This window comes from Fundulus heteroclitus, unplaced genomic scaffold (assembly GCF_011125445.2).
Source record: "Fundulus heteroclitus isolate FHET01 unplaced genomic scaffold, MU-UCD_Fhet_4.1 scaffold_152, whole genome shotgun sequence".
In the NCBI taxonomy this organism is placed as follows: domain Eukaryota; kingdom Metazoa; phylum Chordata; class Actinopteri; order Cyprinodontiformes; family Fundulidae; genus Fundulus; species Fundulus heteroclitus.
The window spans coordinates 53743-75575 of NW_023396564.1; the positions used below are offsets into that span (position 1 = coordinate 53743).

The 21833-nt window shown below is 39.7% G+C and overlaps 2 protein-coding genes across 3 annotated transcripts in view; both read left to right on the forward strand.

Annotated features, from left to right (window-relative positions):
* LOC118558730 overlaps window positions 1-15192 on the forward strand; it is a 50543-nt gene extending 35351 nt beyond the window's left edge. The window contains exons 27-34 of the mRNA XM_036129276.1: window positions 2879-3111; window positions 4660-6727; window positions 7138-7472; window positions 8223-8367; window positions 8536-8736; window positions 10047-10306; window positions 13357-13516; window positions 15181-15192. Coding sequence (XP_035985169.1) covers window positions 2879-3111; window positions 4660-6727; window positions 7138-7472; window positions 8223-8367; window positions 8536-8736; window positions 10047-10306; window positions 13357-13516; window positions 15181-15192 — 3414 coding nt within the window. The remainder of the gene's footprint in view (window positions 1-2878; window positions 3112-4659; window positions 6728-7137; window positions 7473-8222; window positions 8368-8535; window positions 8737-10046; window positions 10307-13356; window positions 13517-15180) is intronic.
* A 492-nt stretch (window positions 15193-15684) lies between these two features.
* Window positions 15685-21833, forward strand: part of LOC105935506 (nesprin-2) — a 131249-nt gene continuing 125100 nt past the window's right edge. For both annotated transcript variants that reach the window (XM_036129274.1, XM_036129273.1), the window contains exons 1-3: window positions 15685-15765; window positions 18756-18896; window positions 19136-19312. In XM_036129274.1, coding sequence (XP_035985167.1) covers window positions 18849-18896; window positions 19136-19312 — 225 coding nt within the window. In that variant the 5' untranslated portion in view covers window positions 15685-15765; window positions 18756-18848. The remainder of the gene's footprint in view (window positions 15766-18755; window positions 18897-19135; window positions 19313-21833) is intronic.

Consider the following 21833-nt stretch of genomic DNA (forward strand, 5'->3'; position numbering starts at 1 on the left):
TAGTATCCATCACCAGGTTGTAATCTCCATACACAATCAAGTGATGACTATCCAGTTGGGGTATAGAGCTTTGTATTTTTTTAAATGATTGTCATCAAAATTCAGATCATAAATATTGACCAGTATTAAGCTGAGATGGACCAGCTCTCCCACGACCATTACATATCTGCCATTTGGGTCTAATATAGTGTCAATGAAACGAGTTTCTAATGGATAAGTATAGATACTTCTCTACCTTTACAGTTGAAATGTGAGTGGAAAATTTGTCCCACCCATAAATTTGTCTTTATGAAGTTTTGGATTAATCTTGATTTTGAAGGTGAGTTTCCTGTAGGAAAGCTATTCCATTCCCGAGGCATCGTAAGTGAGAAGAAAAACTTTTTCTAACTGATTCAGTCCGTTCACGTTCCAACTAATAATTTTCAGGTCATCTCTACCTGCGGCAAGTTGTGAATTATTCTGTCATTAGGACCACTCAGTTTAAAAATACCAGTACCTACCCCATTTAGGTCATAATAAAGACAGATAAGTGCACAAACTGTATATAAAACAAATACCATATGAAAATGACACAAATACTCAAGCAGGCCTTTAAAAGTTTGTTTCCTCGAGAAAACCTTAAACTGTTGCAAACCTTCATTTCCATGCCACCCACAAAATTTAATATATTTTCCAACCATTAATGAACCTCTCTAGTAATGTCAAGTGATCTGTGACATAATTTTTTGTTAGTGAGAAAATTATAGTGGCCATAGTGTTATGAGATCGGTAGTGATTTAAAAAAAAATGAAGATTGTACATTTGTAGCGTTATACATGGGGTGTAAAAACAGTCAAACACAAAACGTTCTTTATGACATAAATAATACTAGTAAAATAATAATCAAATGAAAAAGACCTGTCAGAAAACATGACAGTAACTATATGTACTGACATAACACCCTATGTTTTAAGTCATTGTTGGGATCATTGTCTCGTTTATTAATGTTACCTCAGTCACCAGCTTCTGCAGCGGGTGAATCGGGGGCGTCCACCGGGAGCAGAAACCATGTTGTTAACATAGATCAGCGCCTTCGCCGGATCTGTGGACTTCATGCGTTTGCCGTTGTGCATGAACTGTAGAGTGGCTGGGTAGTAGAGGCCGAACTAAATCCGGGCAGCGTGGAGCTTCTTTGTAGAATCGGAGAAGGCTGCACGTCTTTTGCTGACATCTGGACTGTAGTCAGGAAGGTTATGAAATATTGATCCATTATAAGATAGCGGGCCCTTCTGTCTGGCGAGGCGTAGAATAAACTCCTTGGTTTGGAAGTGATGGAGCTTGACAACAAATGGGCGTAGTCTGTCACCGTCTGCTGGTAAAGGGGCCAAACGTCTGTGGGCTCTATCCACCAAGCACATATGTGAGTAGGTTGGTGATGAATTCCGTTGGACGCCAACCCTCGGCTTTCTCTGGCATCCTCACAAGATGGATATTTTGCCGCCTGGTATAGTTTTCCAGTTGCGCCACCTTCTCCCTCAAAGCTTCGTTCTCCTTAGCCAGCAAAGTTTGTGAGGTTTCCATGTTGTTCAGCCTCCTGTCGAAGTCGTTCAGTCCGTCCTCCATAGTAATTTGTTGGCCAATCACACCTAGAATAGAGTGTAGAGAGGCAATAAATGTCCGGTTCTTTTCTCGGAATGAGTCAATGGAGGCTTGAATGGCTGTAACTGCATTTGCTAGCAACTATAGCATTGGAAGCTGCTTTGGGGCTAACACTAGCCAAGGAGTCCAAGTTACCCCGACTTGTGGCCCTTCCACTCTGTTCTTTTGTCGGCTTGGAAGGCTTGGAAGGCATTATCCACACACTTTTACGTGAGCTAAGGAAAGCACGTCTACATCCACCTCTACATGAGGTGGATGGATGGACACCTCAGAGACAATACTTAACAGCTTTCGGTATAAAATGAGAGAAACCCTGAATAAATCCATGGATCTGACACAGCGCATCAGGGTATACAAAGCTGAAGTGTCCTTTTTCTTTATGTTTCCTTCCAGCATGGTTCATAGTTTGAAAATAATAAAATAATATTTTGGTTTGACCTCTGTTCAGCTATTCACTTAAAAGAGGGGTGTTTACTCAAAGCTTCCTGAGTTGCTTGGTTTGACTCTGGTCTTCAGCAGAGCCGGAGGAACCTGGGCTGGCCATTATAAAAACTGCTCCTGAAACACTCGAAAGTGAGCGGTGTGGTGCGCGGCCAATACGAGCCAGTGGAACTGGGCCATATATGCAAAAATCATCGACTGTTCATAGTAGCAGGTATAGCCAATGGCTGGATGGAACAACAATAACACTCTTTGACAATGGTCAGTACTGTTGTTAGGGACTGCACACATTTTGCTTTAAATAATTTCATAGCCGCTATGATACTTATACAATCCAGTGTACCAGACGTACTCGAATGCACCATAAAAATGTTGGTTGCTGCAGTCAGTTGGATTAGGACATTGGCTAACTTTTCTTGAAAATCAGTGATGTTGGTGAATAATACTTGGTGGATAATTCATTAAAGTTCAGACCGAGCAACAAAACATTTTTGCAGTTGAAGAATGCATACACTTTATTTTCTGGCTCAGTCCACCATTTTTCCTCCATGGTGGCTGCACATAAAAACACTGTGAATGTGTTCAGGTATTGAGCAACACTGTATTTGCGTGGTACATGTGCATACTGGGCTGTACCGGATATCTTTTGTACAAACGTGTACTGACACGTTACACCCCTAATCTTCATAGATAATATATATAAATTATTGCTATGTTTACTGAAAAGCAGGAGCTTAAAAAGCACATTTGCATCCACAGTAGAAGATTGAATTAATTTTTAACTTTCCATGTTCAACAGCAACGGTCAGAGCTTCAGCTATCACTGCTCCAACAGCTGAGAGAAGCCAATGCTCAGAAGAAAGATGTTCTGGAAGACCTGGAGAACCAGTGGGGCATTTTGGCAAAAGACACAGCTGCTGTTATCCAGATTAAAGAGGCCCAGTTGCAGCTTGTGGCTGATTACTGCAGGCACAGGGAAACTGCAAAAAAGAAGATGGATCAACTCAATGCAGAACTAGAAGCTATGAAAATGTAAGTTACAATCCAACTTTTTGGTTTTTTGAACACTTTATTTTTAAATACTTAGAAGGGAATTCTTGAAGCACTGCAAATTCCCTTCGTTTTTGCTGCTGTTTTCCTTGCACTGTTTCCTTTCTGCACTGGATTCACAAAGCAGTTTGCACTAAACACATGCAGGAGCAAGTCCAGCAGATGGCAGCAGTTTTTGTGTTAGGTCGCCTTTTTTTCTCTCTGGGCTCTCAAACATGACAGATGCAGATTGGATCTGTGGCATAACTTTCACAGTGTTTAAGCAAATATCAAAAACATTTGGTCAGGTTGTGTATTTTGTGGTGAATTTTATGTTGACTGTTTATTTATTTAAATATTTGATATGCTTTTGTTTTACTTTTACCATCTAAAGAAACCGGAAGAGACTTCATTCACTAAAACTGACATTTAAGGTGTTGATAATTGAGAATGTATGATTATTTTGTATGGCGAGGATTGAAGTTATTAATGACATTCATAAATGAGAAAAATATGTTTATGCATAATTCTGTTTGTAGCAATCCTTGAAATAGCCTTTGTAGAAACCAAGAGTTAACAAAGAGCTACTGATGAGGTGTTCCTCATAATTCTAAAAACAAATTCTGACAGGAGAAATTACGCTTTGAAAGTGCTTCCAAATCTATCAGTGAAGCTGCAGATTGATGGACAGTGGAATGGCGTGTCCATTTAACCGATTCATTCAAAGATAAAACGTTAAATAACTCATAAACGTATCATAGTTAATATTTAATTTATTTAAATATACTAGAAAGGTTTTAACTTTTTAATTTACATTTACTTAACTTCTTCATTACATTACCAAAATTGATAACAAATCTAATAATAAATATAATCAATTAATTGTTGGATAGATAGTTCTACAAATCTGTGTTAAAAACCTTAAATTCACAGACAGTTTTTATTTCTGATGGTAAACTGTTCCACTGCTGTGCTGCTCTTAATGCTTATGAGCATCGACCAAGGGTAGCTCTGTGCTTTGATGACTTTTCTCCTTGATGTTGCTCTTTTTCTAACTTCAATGTTGGTTTTGTATACCAGCTATCAGATAATTTCAGAGGTGGGATTGTTTAAACACTTAGGAGGAAATTCAATAATACCAAATTGTAATAAACTGTTAAAGTTTGATACGTTTACTCACTATTTTTGAGAATAAGGAAATTATGCCATCTGACTGGTATTGATCCATGTAATGCAAAAAATTTTTGGTTATGGAGAATGGCGGGTTATTTTGAGTTATTTATTTACATAAATATTCATAAATATTGGTGAGTTTTCCTTTGAATGCTGACATGTTGCATCAACTAAAAGTGGGCACAATGCATCGGCACACAGGGAACGATAGGGAAAGCTATTTATGAAGATCCACCTTTGCATCTAATAAATAGCAAGTGCAAACTCAGATTTGCACCTGTTAATGGGTTTGTCAATAGGCCCTCTTTAGCTTTTGTTTCCTTTATAGTTGAAAAATCTTGTACAGACATATAGTAACCTTTCCTTTCTGCCCTTTAGGTCCCCACAGGAGAGCAGTTATAAGGAGGCAGAGCGACTCCGTTGCTTCCAGAGAACTATGGAGGAGAACCGAGAGATAATTGGGGAGCTGCTTATAACGCATGCAAAGATTTGTCTCCACCTCAGCCGATCGGACCAGGAAACTGCACAGATTGAGCAAAAGAACCTGCTAGAAAATTGGAGGTCTCTGGAAAGCACTGTTGAGAGCAGCCTTCATCACGCAAATGTCCACTCTCAACACATCAGCACTGTTCTCTCGGATCTGTCTAGTCTGCAGGAACGCATGCATCCAATCTCACAAGACCTTGAAGTCAAGAGTTCTTTAGCTACTCAGTGGAGTTGCAAGGAGGCTCAACACCTGATGGAGGCAAATGCTGAGATTAAAGCGGTCAAGCAGCAATACTTCCATTTACAGCAACTGTCAAAAGAGTTACTTCACAGCTCACAATGGCAGAGCGAATCAGAGGAGATAAGCAACAGGCTCCAGGAGATGAAAAACAAGATTTGCTTCACTGAGGAACTGTTGTTGTCTCAAACAAAAAACAGCAGCAACCCCATCATGGGCAAAATTATTGCAGTGATGAGAGATGGCCTTGCATGGGCCAAGCAAACAGAGAGTGACATTGAGGGCAGGAGGAAGTGGGTACCTCTTCTTCCCGAAGAGGTTCACCGGCAGCTCAAAGATCTTAAGAAGCTTCAGTCTGAAGTGATGGCCAAACAGGGTCAACTGGAGTCACTGGTGGAGGAGGTGACAGAGCTGCTTCCACAGCTGGACCAGGCTCAGGAGGTGCCCATTGTACACACGTCACTTGAACGTCTTGAAGAACTCTCAAATTCCACCACTGACAAGCTGTCCAAAGCTATAAAAGAGGTAGAGTCTGGACTCCAGATCAGAGAGAAGCTATCTGAGCAGATGGCTGACCTAGACTCTTGGGTTGTGGGTTACCTACAGTCAGAGGTCTCAAGGAGTACAAACAGTGACCCTATGAGCCACGGTGACTTGGATCTGGGAGTTTGCCAGGCCCAAGAACGCCTGGCTGAGGCTGAACGACAGGCAGCAATCTGCGAGGCTCTTTTAATGAAGAGTAAAGACATTGCTGTGGAACTCAGTGCAACGGACAACTGTCAGCTTTATGATAAGATCAGAAAGCTCCAGGAAGACATCAGAACCATAATCAGTCATGAGAAGGCCCAAAAAGAGGAGCTGGATCAACTCATCAAGACTGTAGAAACAAGAAAGAATGCCTTAGCAAGTGTTGAAAAAAGCCTGAGGCAAATGTCAGTTGATGTGAGCAGACTGAAGTTTCCGATCACAAAGGAGTCCCTGCAAGTCTTGAAACCTTTAAAACTCCTCCTTTTGGATCACAAGGTTCAGGTTGACCTTCTGATACCATGGACTCCTCAACAAAAGTTGAAGGAAATGAATGATGCAATTTCTGAACTTCATAACAAAATCGCGTCAATTGAAATGAAATCCAGGGACCAGGAGAATTACCTGAGCATGAAACAGTGTTTGGAGACAGTGGAGGAGAATTTTCAGCAGCAGGTTTGCTTGACCGGAGATGATAGCATGGACCCGGTAGGGAAGTACAAACTGTGCCACACCCTCCTCCTCCAGTTTTCTCAGATGAAAGGATTATGTAGACAGGTTCGCTCAAATCTTGAGTTGATTGCTGCGGACCTGGATCCCTCACAGCTCACAGCTGAGCAACAGAGGATTAAACATAATGAGGACATCCTTGACACTTGGGAAAACACTCTCTGCAACAATCTCGGTCTCATTGAACTGAGCGTGCTCAAGGATCTGGACCTTGAATCAGTGAGAAGCTCCACTGATGACTTTCTCTCAAGGACCCTAAGAGAGTGTCAGAACCCCACCTTGTTGGAGCCCAACCAAGTGATGATCGACAGGGAATACTGGCGAATTGCGTCTTTAAAGAAGGCAGCAGAATTACAGATGAGATCGCTTCAGGTGTTAGAGCAAAATAAAGGAAGCAAACAAAGAAGACGACTCGATGAGCTGATAAATTTGAAAAATGCCGTCCTGAGTGAATGCGACTCAAAAATGGTAAGTCAGGACTTCTGTTAGTTGTAAATAACACAAACCAAGCCAGATATCATGTATAAACAGTTTAAATATAAATGATTTGTTGGAGTTGTTAATTGTCCAGAAGTGGGTACATGGTGAACACTGAACTAATATGTTTGACTACTTTAAAATCTAGAATTATGATGCATATTTTATGTCATAAGCAATCTGCATAGGTTGGACATCAAAGGTTTAATATGTAATTTAACAAGTTTCTCCCTTTTTAAATGAAATCATAATTTGAAAACTTCATCCTTGGAATGTTTTCTGCTTGATGTTAAAATGTATTTATCTGAAACATTTAAGTGTGACAAAAAAACAGCAAAAACATGGAAGGTGGCTTACATTTTCATGGCAAAGTAATCATACAATATTTTGTTCATTTCCAGGAGGATCTCTTGAAAGCAAGAGAGCGCTTGAGAAGTTATACCCTCGCTGTCAATACAGCTGTCCAGTTTCTGCAGGACATCGAGGGCTCTCTGCTGCCTCTCCAGGGTTCTATTGGACCATGTTGTGAAAGACTAGAGGAGACTGAGCATGCTTTGGCTTCTCTTCAGCATCAGTTCCAAACCTACATTGAGAAGCTTCAAGACCAGTCTGTTGCACATACTTACTTGTCTTCACAGAAGGTGGAACAGGTCCAGGAAATGATTCTGAGCCAGCTCCTAGTTAGGATGTCAACACTTCTGGCAAAAGGACACATACGGTTGGAAAATCTTCACAGGTAAATTAGGCCTAATGTCTGACGTAACAAGAAAATCAAAAAAGTCATTTTGGTTTCTAAAAATGTGAGGTTTTTAGATACTTTATAACTTCCCCAATATCTCATTGAATTATATCTAAAGATCTATTTCTGTGCCTCGTAAATGTAATTATACCACCCAAAAGTTTCCCATTTTTCCATGTTTCACTCTTCACTTTGTTTTATATGGATTTTCTGTGATGGACCAACTTAAAGAAGGGCTAAATTGGGAAGCGAAGGAAAATAATACTTGGTTTTGAGTTGGTTTTGTTTTTACAAATAAAACCTGGAATGTGTGATTTAACCCCTTTTAACTTGAAAGTATTAAAATAAATTTTTCAAAATGAGTCCATTATAAACATGGTCTCAGAGGTGGGTTAGAGAACATTAGAGAACCAAATGCATTATAAAGACTACACAGTAGACAGGTCAGGGAGAAAGTTCTGGAGAACAACAACCAGGTGTTGACCCTCTCCCAGAGCTTTGCTCAAGCCATCATATGTATATAATCAACTTTGGTTGTTCTATCACAAACAAATCTCAATAAAATCCATTGTGATTTGTGACTGTCACACAACAAAGAGTGAAAAGGTTCCAGTGGTATCAGTCATTCTGTAGGGTGTTGTATGTCATGGACTGAAGGGATTATTATTGTTAAGTTGTGAACATTATTAGTTGTACTTTAAGTGACTGGAAGTTTTTAATTATGATCAATGAAATTTACCTTTTTAGGTGTGCAGAGCAGTACAGTTGCTACCAAGAGTCTCAAGATGAAATCCTCAAGAGTGTGGCTCGTTCCTCAGACAGTCTTCTGCAGCAGATATCTCAGAAAGTAACTTGCCTCACTGACTGTACTGACCAACAGGAAAGGCTCTCAGTATGTATAAACTGCTCACTCGTGGCTAAATTCACAATATGTTTCAAACACCACTTATGTTGAACACCTTGCTCTCTGTACATTTGCCAATGCTCTTGGCATAAAACCAAAAACTATTTTACAAATGCAGGACTTGGCTCACTCACAGTTACTCCGTCTCTTTTTCAGGCACTGTCTGAGGAGATGGAATCCATCCTGAAGCGTCTGGAGAACATGAGGGAGTGGTGCTCAGAAATTAGTTGTCGTGGAGGTCGTGAGGCAACCGTGGCCACCATCTGGAGACGGGTGTCAAGATTACGTAACTGCATGCAGAAGCTGACAGCTCATTGTAAACAGAGAATCACAGATTGGCGTGACGTCACAAGCAGTGTAAGTAAACCAAATTAATTCAATTCAACATTAATAATTGTGTTATTAACAAGCATAATAAAGTAGGGGACCATAAGATGAGGTACAGAGGACCTCAGATGGGATATGAGGATTGTTGTATATGATGGACAATCTTTGTTGACTTAAAAAGGTGTTTGATGCTGTTCACTGTGAGGTCCTTACTGCCAAGTTTTCAAAATGTAATCTTTAATTTGATGTAGAGAAATTGATACACTAATATGTACAACTGAGAACAGTGTGTCAGCAAAGACCACTTATCACTTGAGAAAAATAGCAAAAAATAAAAAGCTATCCTTTCAAGGAAACAGTTGGAAACAGCAATCCATGCTTTTATTTTATTGTGGTTGGATTACTGTAATTACCTTTATCTCGGAATCAGCCAGTCCTCGCTTGCTCGTCTGCGGCTGATGCAAAATGCTGCAGCACGTTTTAATAGGAACGCGTAAAAGGGAGCATATGACGCCGGTCCTCGTTTAAAAACATACCTTTACTCACTGGCCTTAAAACCAACTGAGATTTGATTTTACTTCATTATTACTAGTATGGTTTCTATCTGTATTTGCATTGTTTCATTTATTATTGTGTGTGTAGTATTTCCATTTTATCCCTTGGTATCATTTTATTGTTTTCAATGTTCAGCACTTTGTGTCATCTGTGGCTGGTAGTAAAGCGCTTTATAAATAAAATTGATGATGATGATGATGATGATGATGATGATGATGATGATGATGATGATGATGATGATGATGATGATGATGATGATGATGATGATGATTTTCTGAAATGGCTGCTAAACGTGCTGGTGTACCTCACGGTTCTACAGTGGGTCCTCTGCGATTTAGATTTTCTTATTGGTAATTTTTCTGAAATCTATCCACATTATTTAACATATGTCAGATGTATGCAGATCATAACATTGTATGTGTAAATGCAAAAACATCAGGAGGCTGAAGTATGGTCAAGAGCTTTGATTGGTCGAGTTATAATTAGCTGTAATAATGAATTTGCTATTTACCTTTGAAATGCAAATCTTAACATTTTCTTCTGTTCATACAGAAAGTTTATTTTGATGAGATTTAAAACAATAGGAAACATTTTAACGCCAATTATGGGACTCAATATTTCAGCCTAATTTTGTAATGTCAATCATCCAAGAAATGCAGACAAAAAATATCTCTATGGTATTATTACATTTACAGCGCACACTCATATATACAATGTGCACTGACTCTAAATAAATAAAATAAAGGTAATTAAATGTGATACTAATAAATGAATCTTTCGCTCAGTTGGAGAAAGCCTCAGCTGTGTTGGAGACGGTGGAGGCAGAGCTTCCTAATGCCTCTGCGACAGCCGTATCCACTGAGGAGCTTCAGGAGCTGCTGCAGTCTTGGGAACAGTACCAAGAAAGGCTAGATTGTGAACATCGAGCCCTGTCTGCGTTGGAACTGCGGACAGCCAGGCTGCTGGGGGTCCCCGCCCACCTGGAACAGGCTCCACCCTTTCCACTTTGTCAGCGCCTACAGTTGATGCAGGGCCGATACAGTGGGTATGTATTAAAAAAAAATTCCCCCTATATCCTTCTCTAAATTTTATTTTTTCCTAGTGTTCTCTGTTTGGAAAGTATGAGTGTGGTACTAAAAAATGTTGTCAGCATAAGCCGTGCTACATTTATCAATCAGCTGTTTCTGTTAGACAAAGTTCCACTTACTTTTGTGGTTGTATGAAAACATATCTAGTCATTTTAATGCCAGAATTACAGTGCCTTCCAAATTTCATTCTGTTACAACAACCATTTTTTTAACGCTTTATTGGATTTTATTTATTTATTTATTTTTGGTGATAGACTAACAAAAACTACTGCATCATTTTTAAGTGAAAGGTAAAGGATACACTATTTGGAAAATAAAAAATCTGATCAGTGTGACATTTCCTAAGGCCGTTCTTAATTAACCACCTTTCACTATGGTGACACCTCTAAGCTTTGTGCGTATCTCTACCAGCTTTACACGTCTGGCAAGTGAAAGTTTTGCTCATTCTTCTTTGCTAAATACCTGAAGCTCAGCCAGGTTAAATGGCAAGCATATGTTCACATATGTGTTCAAGTCTTGCGAGAGACTCTCATTTGGATGTAGGTTTTTATCTTTTTAAACCATTCTAACACATGAATATGCTTTGGTCTAAACCAAACTACATTCTATTGTAGCTCTGACTGTATTTTTAGTGTTGTTTTCCTGTTGGAAGGTGTACCTCCTCACAAACAGGTATATTTACAATGTAATGAATGAGTGTGAACCCCATTTACAGATTTCTTCTTTTTTTAAGCTTTTTGTTACACTCAAATATTCCAGGGTGTTACTGGTGTCCTCACAGTGCTGATTCCAAGGAAATAGGATATGTCAGGAAGGGTATCTGATGTAATATTCAGGGCAATACACATGTGGGGAATCTGCTTTGTATGGTATGTTTGGATAACTGAGACAGGGCATGTGGAAAAAAGCGAAGACTGATTTTTTTTTATTACAATATGCTGAATTTTAAAAGGCACATCATTATATTATATCTCAACAGCTTAGTATCCCACCTGTATTAAATACTGACTTGATAGGCAGGAATTATGGTTTTCTCACAGATTATTAAACTTGGACATAGTTATAAAATATAACAATACAGAAACCTTTTAGGTTACTGAATAGAAACAAATAAATCAAACAGAATAAAACGTACGAAACACTAATAATTCCCACAAAATCCCTCACCATCAACTGAGCTTTTGGCATCATGTCTTTTTCTATCGTGTTACCATTTTTTTCTCGGAGGACATTAGTGAGTCTTGGTTGAGAAGCTGCCTCTGCTCTGCCAGGCAGCCCGGCTAAATGGGAGCTATTTAGCTGACAACTTAAGAAAGTTGTTGAATCTTATATTTTAAAAACAGAACCACATAAAGAGCATTTTGCATCCATGTCATCATTAAGCAATGCAAAAATAATCCCAAACACCACTCCATTTGGACTGCTTCATGTGGTGTTATGTTGCATGATGTTGCATCCACTTTAGAATGACCGGCAATGCCCACATCTGAATGGTGGCCATACTACAACACTGAAAGAAGGTATAAGTGTACGTTGTCAGTTAATTTAATAAACCTTCAATCGACAAATATTCATAAATCTATTATTTGTTTGCATCTCTAGTAAAGACAGACAAAAAAGTGATTAGATTGTGGAAACGGAAGAAGGAAGATTGTTGCAGAGATTTCAGGAGGGGGGACTCTTGGGGGGTAGGGAATTGGTACAGGAAGACTAGGAAAGGACAGCTAATTTCAGGATTGACGGATGTACAAAAGCATATTTCAGTTGGACATTACTGTGGAAGCCTGATTCTAAAACCTGTGTTCATGATTCAGAGCGTGTTCAGAATTAGAGGCAACGCTATGAGCTAATCCCATCATGTCATTTTGGTAGGGGGACTTTTAAAGTTTCTCGAAACCATGGCCTACAATCTTAGAGAAGATTTTCATTTGATGAAGCATTTTAGATTTTTTGGCAATGGACAAACTTTAATACTGTACTAAGGGGTATTACAGCACTCCTTATCACTAAGGTATTAAAAAAAAGAGGAGTTTCTTTGCTTGCTCCAGTGGACCGACGTATATCCTTGGTTTTGTCTTTTTTACAGAGCAGTTCAATGTGATTTTTTTTTCCCACGATAACAGATGGTCAATCATGACTCCTAATTATTCATAGAAGAGCACCTGATTGATGTCCTTTCCATGGATGGTAATGGGAACTTAATGACAGTCAGATGGTGATCCAAAGATTATTTCTTCAGTTTTGGTTGCATTTATTTTTAAAAACATTTTATTCAGTCGAATGAGCAATTTCATCAATCAAGAAATGCACTGTAGCCACCTGGAACATTAGCCTTTTTTTAATTGAGCTTGTAAATGCTTTTCTAATGCTTCATCGTTGATAATAATTCTGTCAGTAGAATTACGTTTAATAGATTAAAGTCTCTCTATACACTTAGTCAGATCATGTCACAGATCAAATCTGGAAAAGAAAACATGTCATTTGAAAGGAATTCTGCATTTTCAGCAAACAGTACCACCGTTTAACTGTAAGTCCAGATGCCTCCTCCTTTAGATTGTCCGGCACTAGCATCTCTGTATGACGATCTGACCAAGTGTCAAACCAGGAATTTTGAAAGAGAACATCTGACGTTGAAGTTTGTTGCCAACTTTCAGTGAAGCACAGCACGGTTGCCTCTCAAAATGTCGTTACAGTGCTTTACTTATTTCAGTCACGTTGCCACTCCGTTGCTCAAAGTTTTGTGAGGATAATAGATGGAAGACGGGCTCAATCATATTTCCTCCAGAGCGGTTTCTCCTCTCCATCCCCTTTTTCTTTTGCCATTTACCCTGATAAGCTCTTGCAGAATGCTACATGCAGGTGATTGCACTAGATTTAGTTAAAGAAGGCTGATTACAAAGGCACGGTACAAGTTTTTCTTCTTTAGTAAAGGGAAATTGTGAAATATTTCCCATGTGTATAACTATTCTTCCATGGCACGTAACTCACTGTTGGTGTGTATTTTCAGTGTGGGGCAGAAGAGCAAGGAAGGCTTAGTTAGTGCCAAACTGGAGCTGGAGGAGAGAGAAAAGGTCCGAGAGGAGCTGCAGGTGATCCATGTTTGGCTCAAGGCTGCGGAGAGTCTGTTGTCAAAGATGGAGCAGTCCAGCAGCACGCAGGAGCTACAGGTGAGAATTTACTCACAAACAGCAATAGCCCCTACACAGCAGCTTTTTACTGCTACTGTTTTTTAAACAGGAAACCAGAAGATAATTTTTACCAGTTTGTGAAAACAGAAAAAACATTGTCTACTTAAATAGCTTAGAGCAAGTAACAGATCACTTACCTATGAAATAAAACACTTATCTACAGAACAGTTTAATTTAAACATTATTAACTGTGTGCCATCTGCCTGGCAGAGTGCCATTAAATTGTCAATTTCTGACTTGGTCTGGTGAGGACGAACTAAGTTATTATTATTAGCCACAGATATGACACCGATTGCTTTAAATGTGCTTTGGACATCTTGAAAAAAATCCCTTTGTTAATGCCCACTCAGCTCTCTCTATTCTAGAAACTACAATGACAGCAGAACCCTTTTTAGAGTTCATCGACATGTGTCTCGCTTTCTGACGACTCTGTTTCTGTTACACTTCAAATGTAAATGGAAAAAATAAATGGCAGAGATGAAAAGCTGTAAACTGAGCTACAGCTGTATTGGAAGCTGTACTGTATAGCACTTCTTTAGTTATGCCGTTATGCCGAGGATTTTTTTCTACTGAATTCCAATGTGCAAATTTGTATTTACATTTGTTATGGCTGGATTCCTAATAGAAATGTTCTCATTCACATGTTCTTCTGTTTCTGTTGTTAGAAAGTGGGATTTCTGGTCAGATTCTGTAAAGCATAAAAGTAAAAGCTGTGAATTGAACATCAAAATTAAGGCTTAAAAATTAACATTTCCCTCTGTCTAGGTGAGATCAGTTTGAATACCTTATTTTACTTGTTTGAGTAAATCATCTTCAGCTTTTTAGCAGAAGTAAAAATGAAATGCCTCTCATAAGACTGGGTGCCCTCAGCATCCCAACGGAAAGCACAATGGTGCATTTGGGCTTACTCCGGCATCACAATTGTTTTAATTTTCATGAAAATATGTCTTATACATACATCTCCTGCTAAGGCACATTTCAACAAATACTCATTAAAAGCAACACAAACACACACTTAGATTTCTGGTTAGAAACTGATAGTTTCGGTTTACTGAGGTTCTCACAAAATTATTTAATGGGACATGTAGTGCCACATTCAAAGAAAATCAAAGAATGTTGTAAGGAACAAATAATTAAATAGTAAGGGCAATAGTCTACTTGCCCATATTTACCTACCATACCCTGCAAAGCTCTCCAAAATATCACATCTCGAGGACAGTTATTGTCCACAGTCCTTTTCTGTGAAATTTAGCTCTGGACTAGGCTCAAATAATCCGATTGGGTCCTGTCAAGTATAGTACTTTCTTCAAAAGGATTTTGGAGATTTCATAAATAATTTTATGAAAGTCTCATAATTTTGAATCCCAAAACCTTTTAGATCAACATTTAGCTGGACTCAGTGAGACTAAAATCTGAAGTTCAAGCCACAAACAGAGGTGGTGTTTTGGACTCAGTGCCAAACAGTAACAGCAACATAAAGTCCGTCTCTAAATCAGCCTCCTACCATTGGGATTTGAAGCAGGACATGGGTGTTGTGATGCCATGTCTCTCCAGTTGTTATCAACACTGACACTGAATGGTATAACTTCATCCCAGAACTGTCGGTCTAAACCATCATGACCATGTTCTCTCTGTGGTCTCAGGACCAGGACTGAACAAGGACTGTTTACTGTAGTTTCTGTGTAGAGATGTGCAGAAACTGTTGGTTCTTTTGAATAAGAACTGAATACATTACAGTTTACAACAGTTTAGCCAAAAAGATACAGATTATATTGAGTTATTTTCATTCTTAATTTTTATTTCTACTAGTGCTGCCTCTTTTCTATGTAATGTCTTAGTTTTAATTCCACTTATTGAAAGCATTACTCTTACTGTGTTTTTTCTTCCTTTTTTCTATGAATCACTTTGAATTATCTTGTGTCAATTGTAATATACATATAAACTTGCTCTGTTTTTCCTGATCCTTAATTAAAATTGAGAGTCTTACTGAAATAGTTATTCTATTGTGTACCACAGATTGACTGATGATTACATTAAATTTTGTTTCCTATTTCATTTACACAATTTTCTTGGCTTGATTTCAGGAATTGTACATCGAACTGCGTGCCCACAAGGTTGTATTGGAGCACATCACAGAGACTCTTAGAAAAAAATATGCTGTGGTCCCTGTTGAGATTAACAGCCAACTGCAGGAAGTCACAAAATCTCTGAGCTACGTGGACACAAAGGTATACAACTTCTGTTGAAACTATTCAAAGCTGAGAATTTCTTTGCCTCTGTGGGTTATTTGGTATCATTCATGATCCAAATATTTAGATGACACATTCTAATTGCCTTAGACTATAGTTGGCCCTAAACTCATACAGTTATGCCATTTTGTCTTGGTAACTTGGATCATCCATCAGTCTGTCCATCTGTCTGTGGTGGTCGCTCTCAAGAAGGGTTAATGATAGCAGTCCCTTAGCCAGTTTGGACTTTCGGTCAAAGCATTAAGATCTGTTTACTCTAAAATTAGGTTACGTAGAAGAAAAAGAAAAAAGGACAGAAAGCTGAACAGCAAGGTGGTAAGCCAGTAGAACGCCATCTCACTATTTCAGTAGCAAGTGCAGGTGTTTCCAGGACAAAAATCCCACCCTCCTTAAAGTATGATAAGCCCCTCTCCCCAGCCACTTGGGCCAGCTTCTCCGGGGGAATCCCAAGGCGTTCCCAGGCCAGCCGAAAGGCATAGTCTCTCCAGCGTGTACTGGGTCTCCCTCTGGGTCTCCTCCCGGTGGGACGTTCCTGGAACACCTCACCAGGGAGGCGTCCAGGAGGCATCCTAACCACCTCAACTGGCTCCTTTTGACGAGGAGGAGCAGCCGCTCTGCTCTGACTCCCCCCCGGATGACTGAGCTCCTCACCCTATCTCTAAGGGAGAGCCCAGACACACTACAGAGAAAACTCATTTCGGCCGCTTGTATCCGGGATCTCGTTCTTTCGGTCACGACCAAAAGCTCATGACCATAGTTGAGGGTAGGAACGTAGATCGACCGGTAAATCGAGAGCTTCGCCTTTTGGCTAAGCACTCTCTTTTCCACAACGGATCGGTACTCCATACTCCCGGAGTATCCCCCACAGGATCCCTTGAGGGACACTGTCAAATGCCTTCTCCAAATCCACAAAGCACATATGGACTTGTTGGGCAAACACCTATGCCCCTCCAGGATCCTGCTGAGGGTGTAGAGCTGATCCAGTGTTCCACGGCCAGGACGTTTTCGAAGTATTTCGCCCACCGACTCACGACGTCCCGAGTCGAGGTCAGCAGCACACCATCCCTACTATAAACAGTGTTGGTACTGCACAGCTTCCCCTTCCTGAGACATCAGATAGTGGATCAGAATCACTTTGAAGCCGTACGGAAGTCTTTCTCCATGGCCTCTCCGAACTCTTTCCACTCCCGAGTTTTTGCCTCGGAAACCAGCCAAGCTGCCCGCCACTTTGACTGCTGGTACACATCAGCTGCTTCCAGTGTCCCACAGTTGTACGATTGCTACTGGCTGTTGTGAAAGATGAGCGAACTGTTCCATTCAAAATTTACTCTTGTGTTATACAGTAAGACATTGAAGTTGAATATAACATTGCAATTGTAAGTAGCTGTGTAAACCAACCACACTTTACACAACTATCTTCTTACCTGAAAACATTGTGAAAGTTTATTATGAGCCACAGAAGGTGTAATATATCAAACGTTATTCACAGTAAACCTGAAGGAAGAATAATTTAACCTTGAGTCATATTACAAAGTTAATTTATTTTCTTCTTTGAACATCGGTGTTCTGCAATATCTTGGATTTGGAAACACAAATCCAAGATATTGGATTCAGTTTTAAAACTTAAAAACTGAATCTTTACCTTAAAACTTTACCTTAAAACTTTACCTTAAAACTGAATTTTCGCAAATTCAGTTTTAAGGTAAATGTTTACAATGTCTAGGGCCATGCATGGCAATGTACATGTACAGTCAGTAATGCTAACTGGGCTAACCATGCTAATTGTTTATCTAAGATGCCCAAAACAGTTTAATATGTTGACTCTGATCATTTTGTCATTTTATTTTTCGAATAGTAAAACCTGCTTTTACAGCAGCAGTTTTCCCAAACACATAATATGATGCACCTCTGCTTCTAATCTACTGTATTTTTCGGATCATAAAGCGCACCGGATTCTATAGCACACTGTGAATTGAAATGTCTATGTGTGTCTTTTTCCAAACATAAGGCGCACCAAGTTATAAGGCGCACTAAATATTCTTCCTAAGTGTGTAATGTGTGATTAGCTAGCTGAGCACCTACAGCCATTTCTGTTCCAGCAGCTCCCGCTACACACCTGTCAGTGAGAACAGAGAGGGACTGTGATGCTGTGGGTCCTTGCGACCACCTGCTTGGAGCAGCTCATTGTATCAAGCTTGGTGTCACATATACAACAGTTGGATGTAAATACTTCTTGCCTCCGAGAAATTTGTAGTGAGATACCACGTACCTGAGTCCGCCTTGAGTACGCCTCAAATACACGCAGACTTCCACGAAGTGAACTACACCCGAGTATGTGGGGGCCTTTACATGAATTAACTTCTAGTTTCGACATTACAGACAGGCAGTCTTGTAGACAGCTCAGGGGTATGATCAGGTATTGACACAGTGTACCGTAATGCTCCGAATATCCATTGAGCGGAACAGCTTCTTTGTTAACCAAAGTCGTACTTACTCATTTTAACAGATTTTTGAGCGCATTGTACCCCATAGAATTGCTCATCAAGCAAAACGGTAATCATATATAAGGTGCACCAGATTATAAGGTACACCATCAATTTTTGTGCTTTACAGTCTGAAAAATACTGTAAATAAGAAATGACTGCTAACAGTAGGAAGGGGAGAAAAGTATTTTGAATGATGTAAATTACACTTCTTAAAGAAAAATTAGAAGTATTAATAGGTCATACAAAATGCAAATGTCTGATCTTCATGTGTTTCATGAGACTTTTCTGTTCCTGTTGAACTTTACCAATTAAACATGTCCCTGAAGGAGTAGGTCTTTCACTCTTTACGAAACGGGTGTGTGACACCACAAGTGACGATATATACAGTCAAACAGTATGAATAGCTAATGAACAGGAGTCAGGTCTGTCAGAGGCTTATTCCCTACTTTGATCCATGATCTTTGTCTCTGGTGTACTTGTCAGGTGGCAGAGGCAGTGGAGAGGAGTGGTCCTGTCCAGAGGCTGGGGACAAAGCTGTCTGATGTCCAAGTTGGCCTGAGATCAGTTCAGAACAGAATGAAGGAGAGGAGCCCCACTGTTATTGAAGCAAAGATCACACAGAAGGTAGGTGGAGATACAGGCCACTAAATGGTCTCATAGGATTCTCTATCAATCTCCATATTCTGTATAAAAGAGGAAAAGATGAGGTGGAAATCATTGTGTTGTTGCATTAGTGAGGTTTAGCCTCACAGAATGTGTGCAGCCAACACCGGTTCACTTCATAATTTGTCATCAATGTTACTCTATGTACAAGTTGAGACCTTATTAAGTGAGTAGATAACCACAGACATATCTGTGCTCAGCGTGTATGGGATGAGCTGGATGTCTGGCACTCCCGACTGGCAGCTCTAGAAGTGGAGATGCAGGACTTGGAGAAGCCAGACGAGGCGCTGGTCCTCACAGAGAAACTGGTGGAGGTCCAGCAGCTTCACTCCCAGGTGGCTAAACAAGCCGAACAGAGGACAACTCTACTCAGCAAGGTGGGAGGCAATCTATTTAATATACAAAGCATTCAACCATCTGTCTGCGTTTTTTTTAGTGAAACTTAATAGCTCAGAGTTCTATATTTACCTAGTGACCCTGCAGCTTATTTTCGTTTCAGCCATGTTGTTAATTACTTTAAAAACACTGACTTCCAAAAGTATGTATCCTCTTTGAACTTTTTTTATGTTTGTGTCGTTTCAACTAAAGACTTCACTGTATCTTATTGGGACTTTATGATGTAGAAGACCAACACAAAGTGGTGCATATTTGGAAAGTGGAAGGAAAATGAATCATACTTTGAAACGTTACAACAACAAACAATATTGTTTACTCATTATTATGCCTGCATATATCAATGTCAGCGGTGTGCCAAAAATCTTACTTTGTTTTGTGGTCAAACTTAAATAATTCAATGAAATCAAAGTTAATGTGTTCCCTGATACCAATCAACAATATCATAAAATTGAATTTATAATATTATATCATTTCAAAATTTTATTTGCCATGCTAATCTTTCTGACTTCTTGCCAGTCCCTTTTATCGACCCATTTTGCTTCTCAAATCAGCGTATCATGTGCAAAATGGACAGGTTTTTGAAAGGAAAGACACTAAAGGAACCGACCAACAGCCATGCTGTGGGAGGACACTGCTGCAAAAAACCTAGGAACTCCTGGCCAACTGAAATCAGAAATTATGAGTCAGCATACACATGGCTTGACAGCAAAGCAGAAGGATGATCTTTTGTTTGTAGACCCTCTCAAACAACTGTTCAAAACCACTGAAACTCCAGCATCACTTAATACAAAAACATTTGACAGAAGATGCAAAAACTGTAGACTTCTTCAGATGTAAAGAAGAGCATTTGGTCAGGCAATCTGGTACATTCACACCTCCAATCATTGCCCCCGAGCAGGCACTGAAGGCATAATTTTTAGCGTTGTATCAAAGTGCCCATGCTAAAGAAAACTCACACAATTACACAGGATTTGATTCTACTAGCTACCAAGGACATTGTCCAAGAATTGCTTGATGAGGATACTACAAAAATAATGTATTCTCTGATAAGAACCACTGGGAAAGATATTTACCAAGTTTTGGATGATTACATTGAGTTGGAATGAAATGAAGCTGAAGCACAAGTTCAGTTGAAGAAACTCATCGCCTGCCTCCATTCAATCAGAGTCCGATCCGCCTCTGATGTGAGCCAATCAGCTACGAACCGCACCTCCATGAAGCCAATCAGCATCCCGCGCTCATCTTAAAAGCAACTTCAAATCCACGTCTCAGCCTGCTAACCAGCAAGCGCAAACGGATTGCATGTCGGATTTCGAATCAGATGTCCGATTCAACCCACCCCCAACCCCTTCTCCACCATCGTAGCTGAGTTCATCTAGCTTCCAAGACGTTCCTCCATCCTCAACCCATCAGAGTGTTTTCTCCCTTCAGTCTTCATCACTCCCTATCGCCTGTTATTGGTCCGGCAGAAGACCACCATGTTGGGCCCGGTTCTGCCAGAGGTTTCTTCCCAAAGGGGAGTTTTTCCTCTCCACAGTCGCTTCAAGCTTGCTCATCATGGACAGTTCATGCAAACCTGTGTTTATCAAGTTGGACATCTATCTTAAACAGATCACCATATGGACTGAACAAACTTCTTCTATCTCCACTCCACCACCAGTTTCAGACCTGGGAGGGAACATCCCTGTTCTCATACATCTACTTATGCATATTAAAGTATAATTCAGCATTAATGTTCCTGCCGAGGTCTGAGCGCCAAAGACTTAAAATATTGTGTCAATAAAATTGCCATTTCTTTCTCTGTGAGTTTTTCAGATTGAACCCGTTGTATGTTTGGGTGTTTGAACAAAGCTGCGGCAATGGCAGGGAAAATAGATAGATAGATAGATAGATAGATAGATAGATAGATAGATAGATAGATAGATAGATAGATAGATAGATAGATAGATAGATAGATAGATAGATAGATAGATAGATAGATAGATAGATAGATAGATAGATAGATAGATAGATAGATAGATAGATAGATGGATGGATAGATGGATAGATAGATAGCTTTATTTGTCATTTTGTATGCACAAAGTGCGTACAGAACGAAATTTCGTTTGCATACAGCTTGAAAAACCACTCTAGAAATCACTCTAAGGCCAGTGGAGTGAAAGTATTAAGCAATGTGCGTGCTTTTTCTAAAAGAAATTCTGCAGTGGTTACATGCTTTCTAAGTAAGAAGGTTTTAAGTTCCCTTTTTAAAAACTGAGAAGGTCCAGGAGAGCCTTCCACAGTCAGGAAGCTGTGGCTTCTAAGGCTCTTTGAAATGTTTCCACTGCGTCACCTTGAGCTGATGTCATGGGATGATTTGGGCTTTATCTCTCCATGGAGCCAGTCCCACCTGGATCACCTCCAAGGATATTTCAGACTGTTTCCCTGACCTTAAAAACACACTAATTTCAACTGGGTCAGGGATAGGGCTGTACGATATAGAAAAAAAAGCATATCAATAAA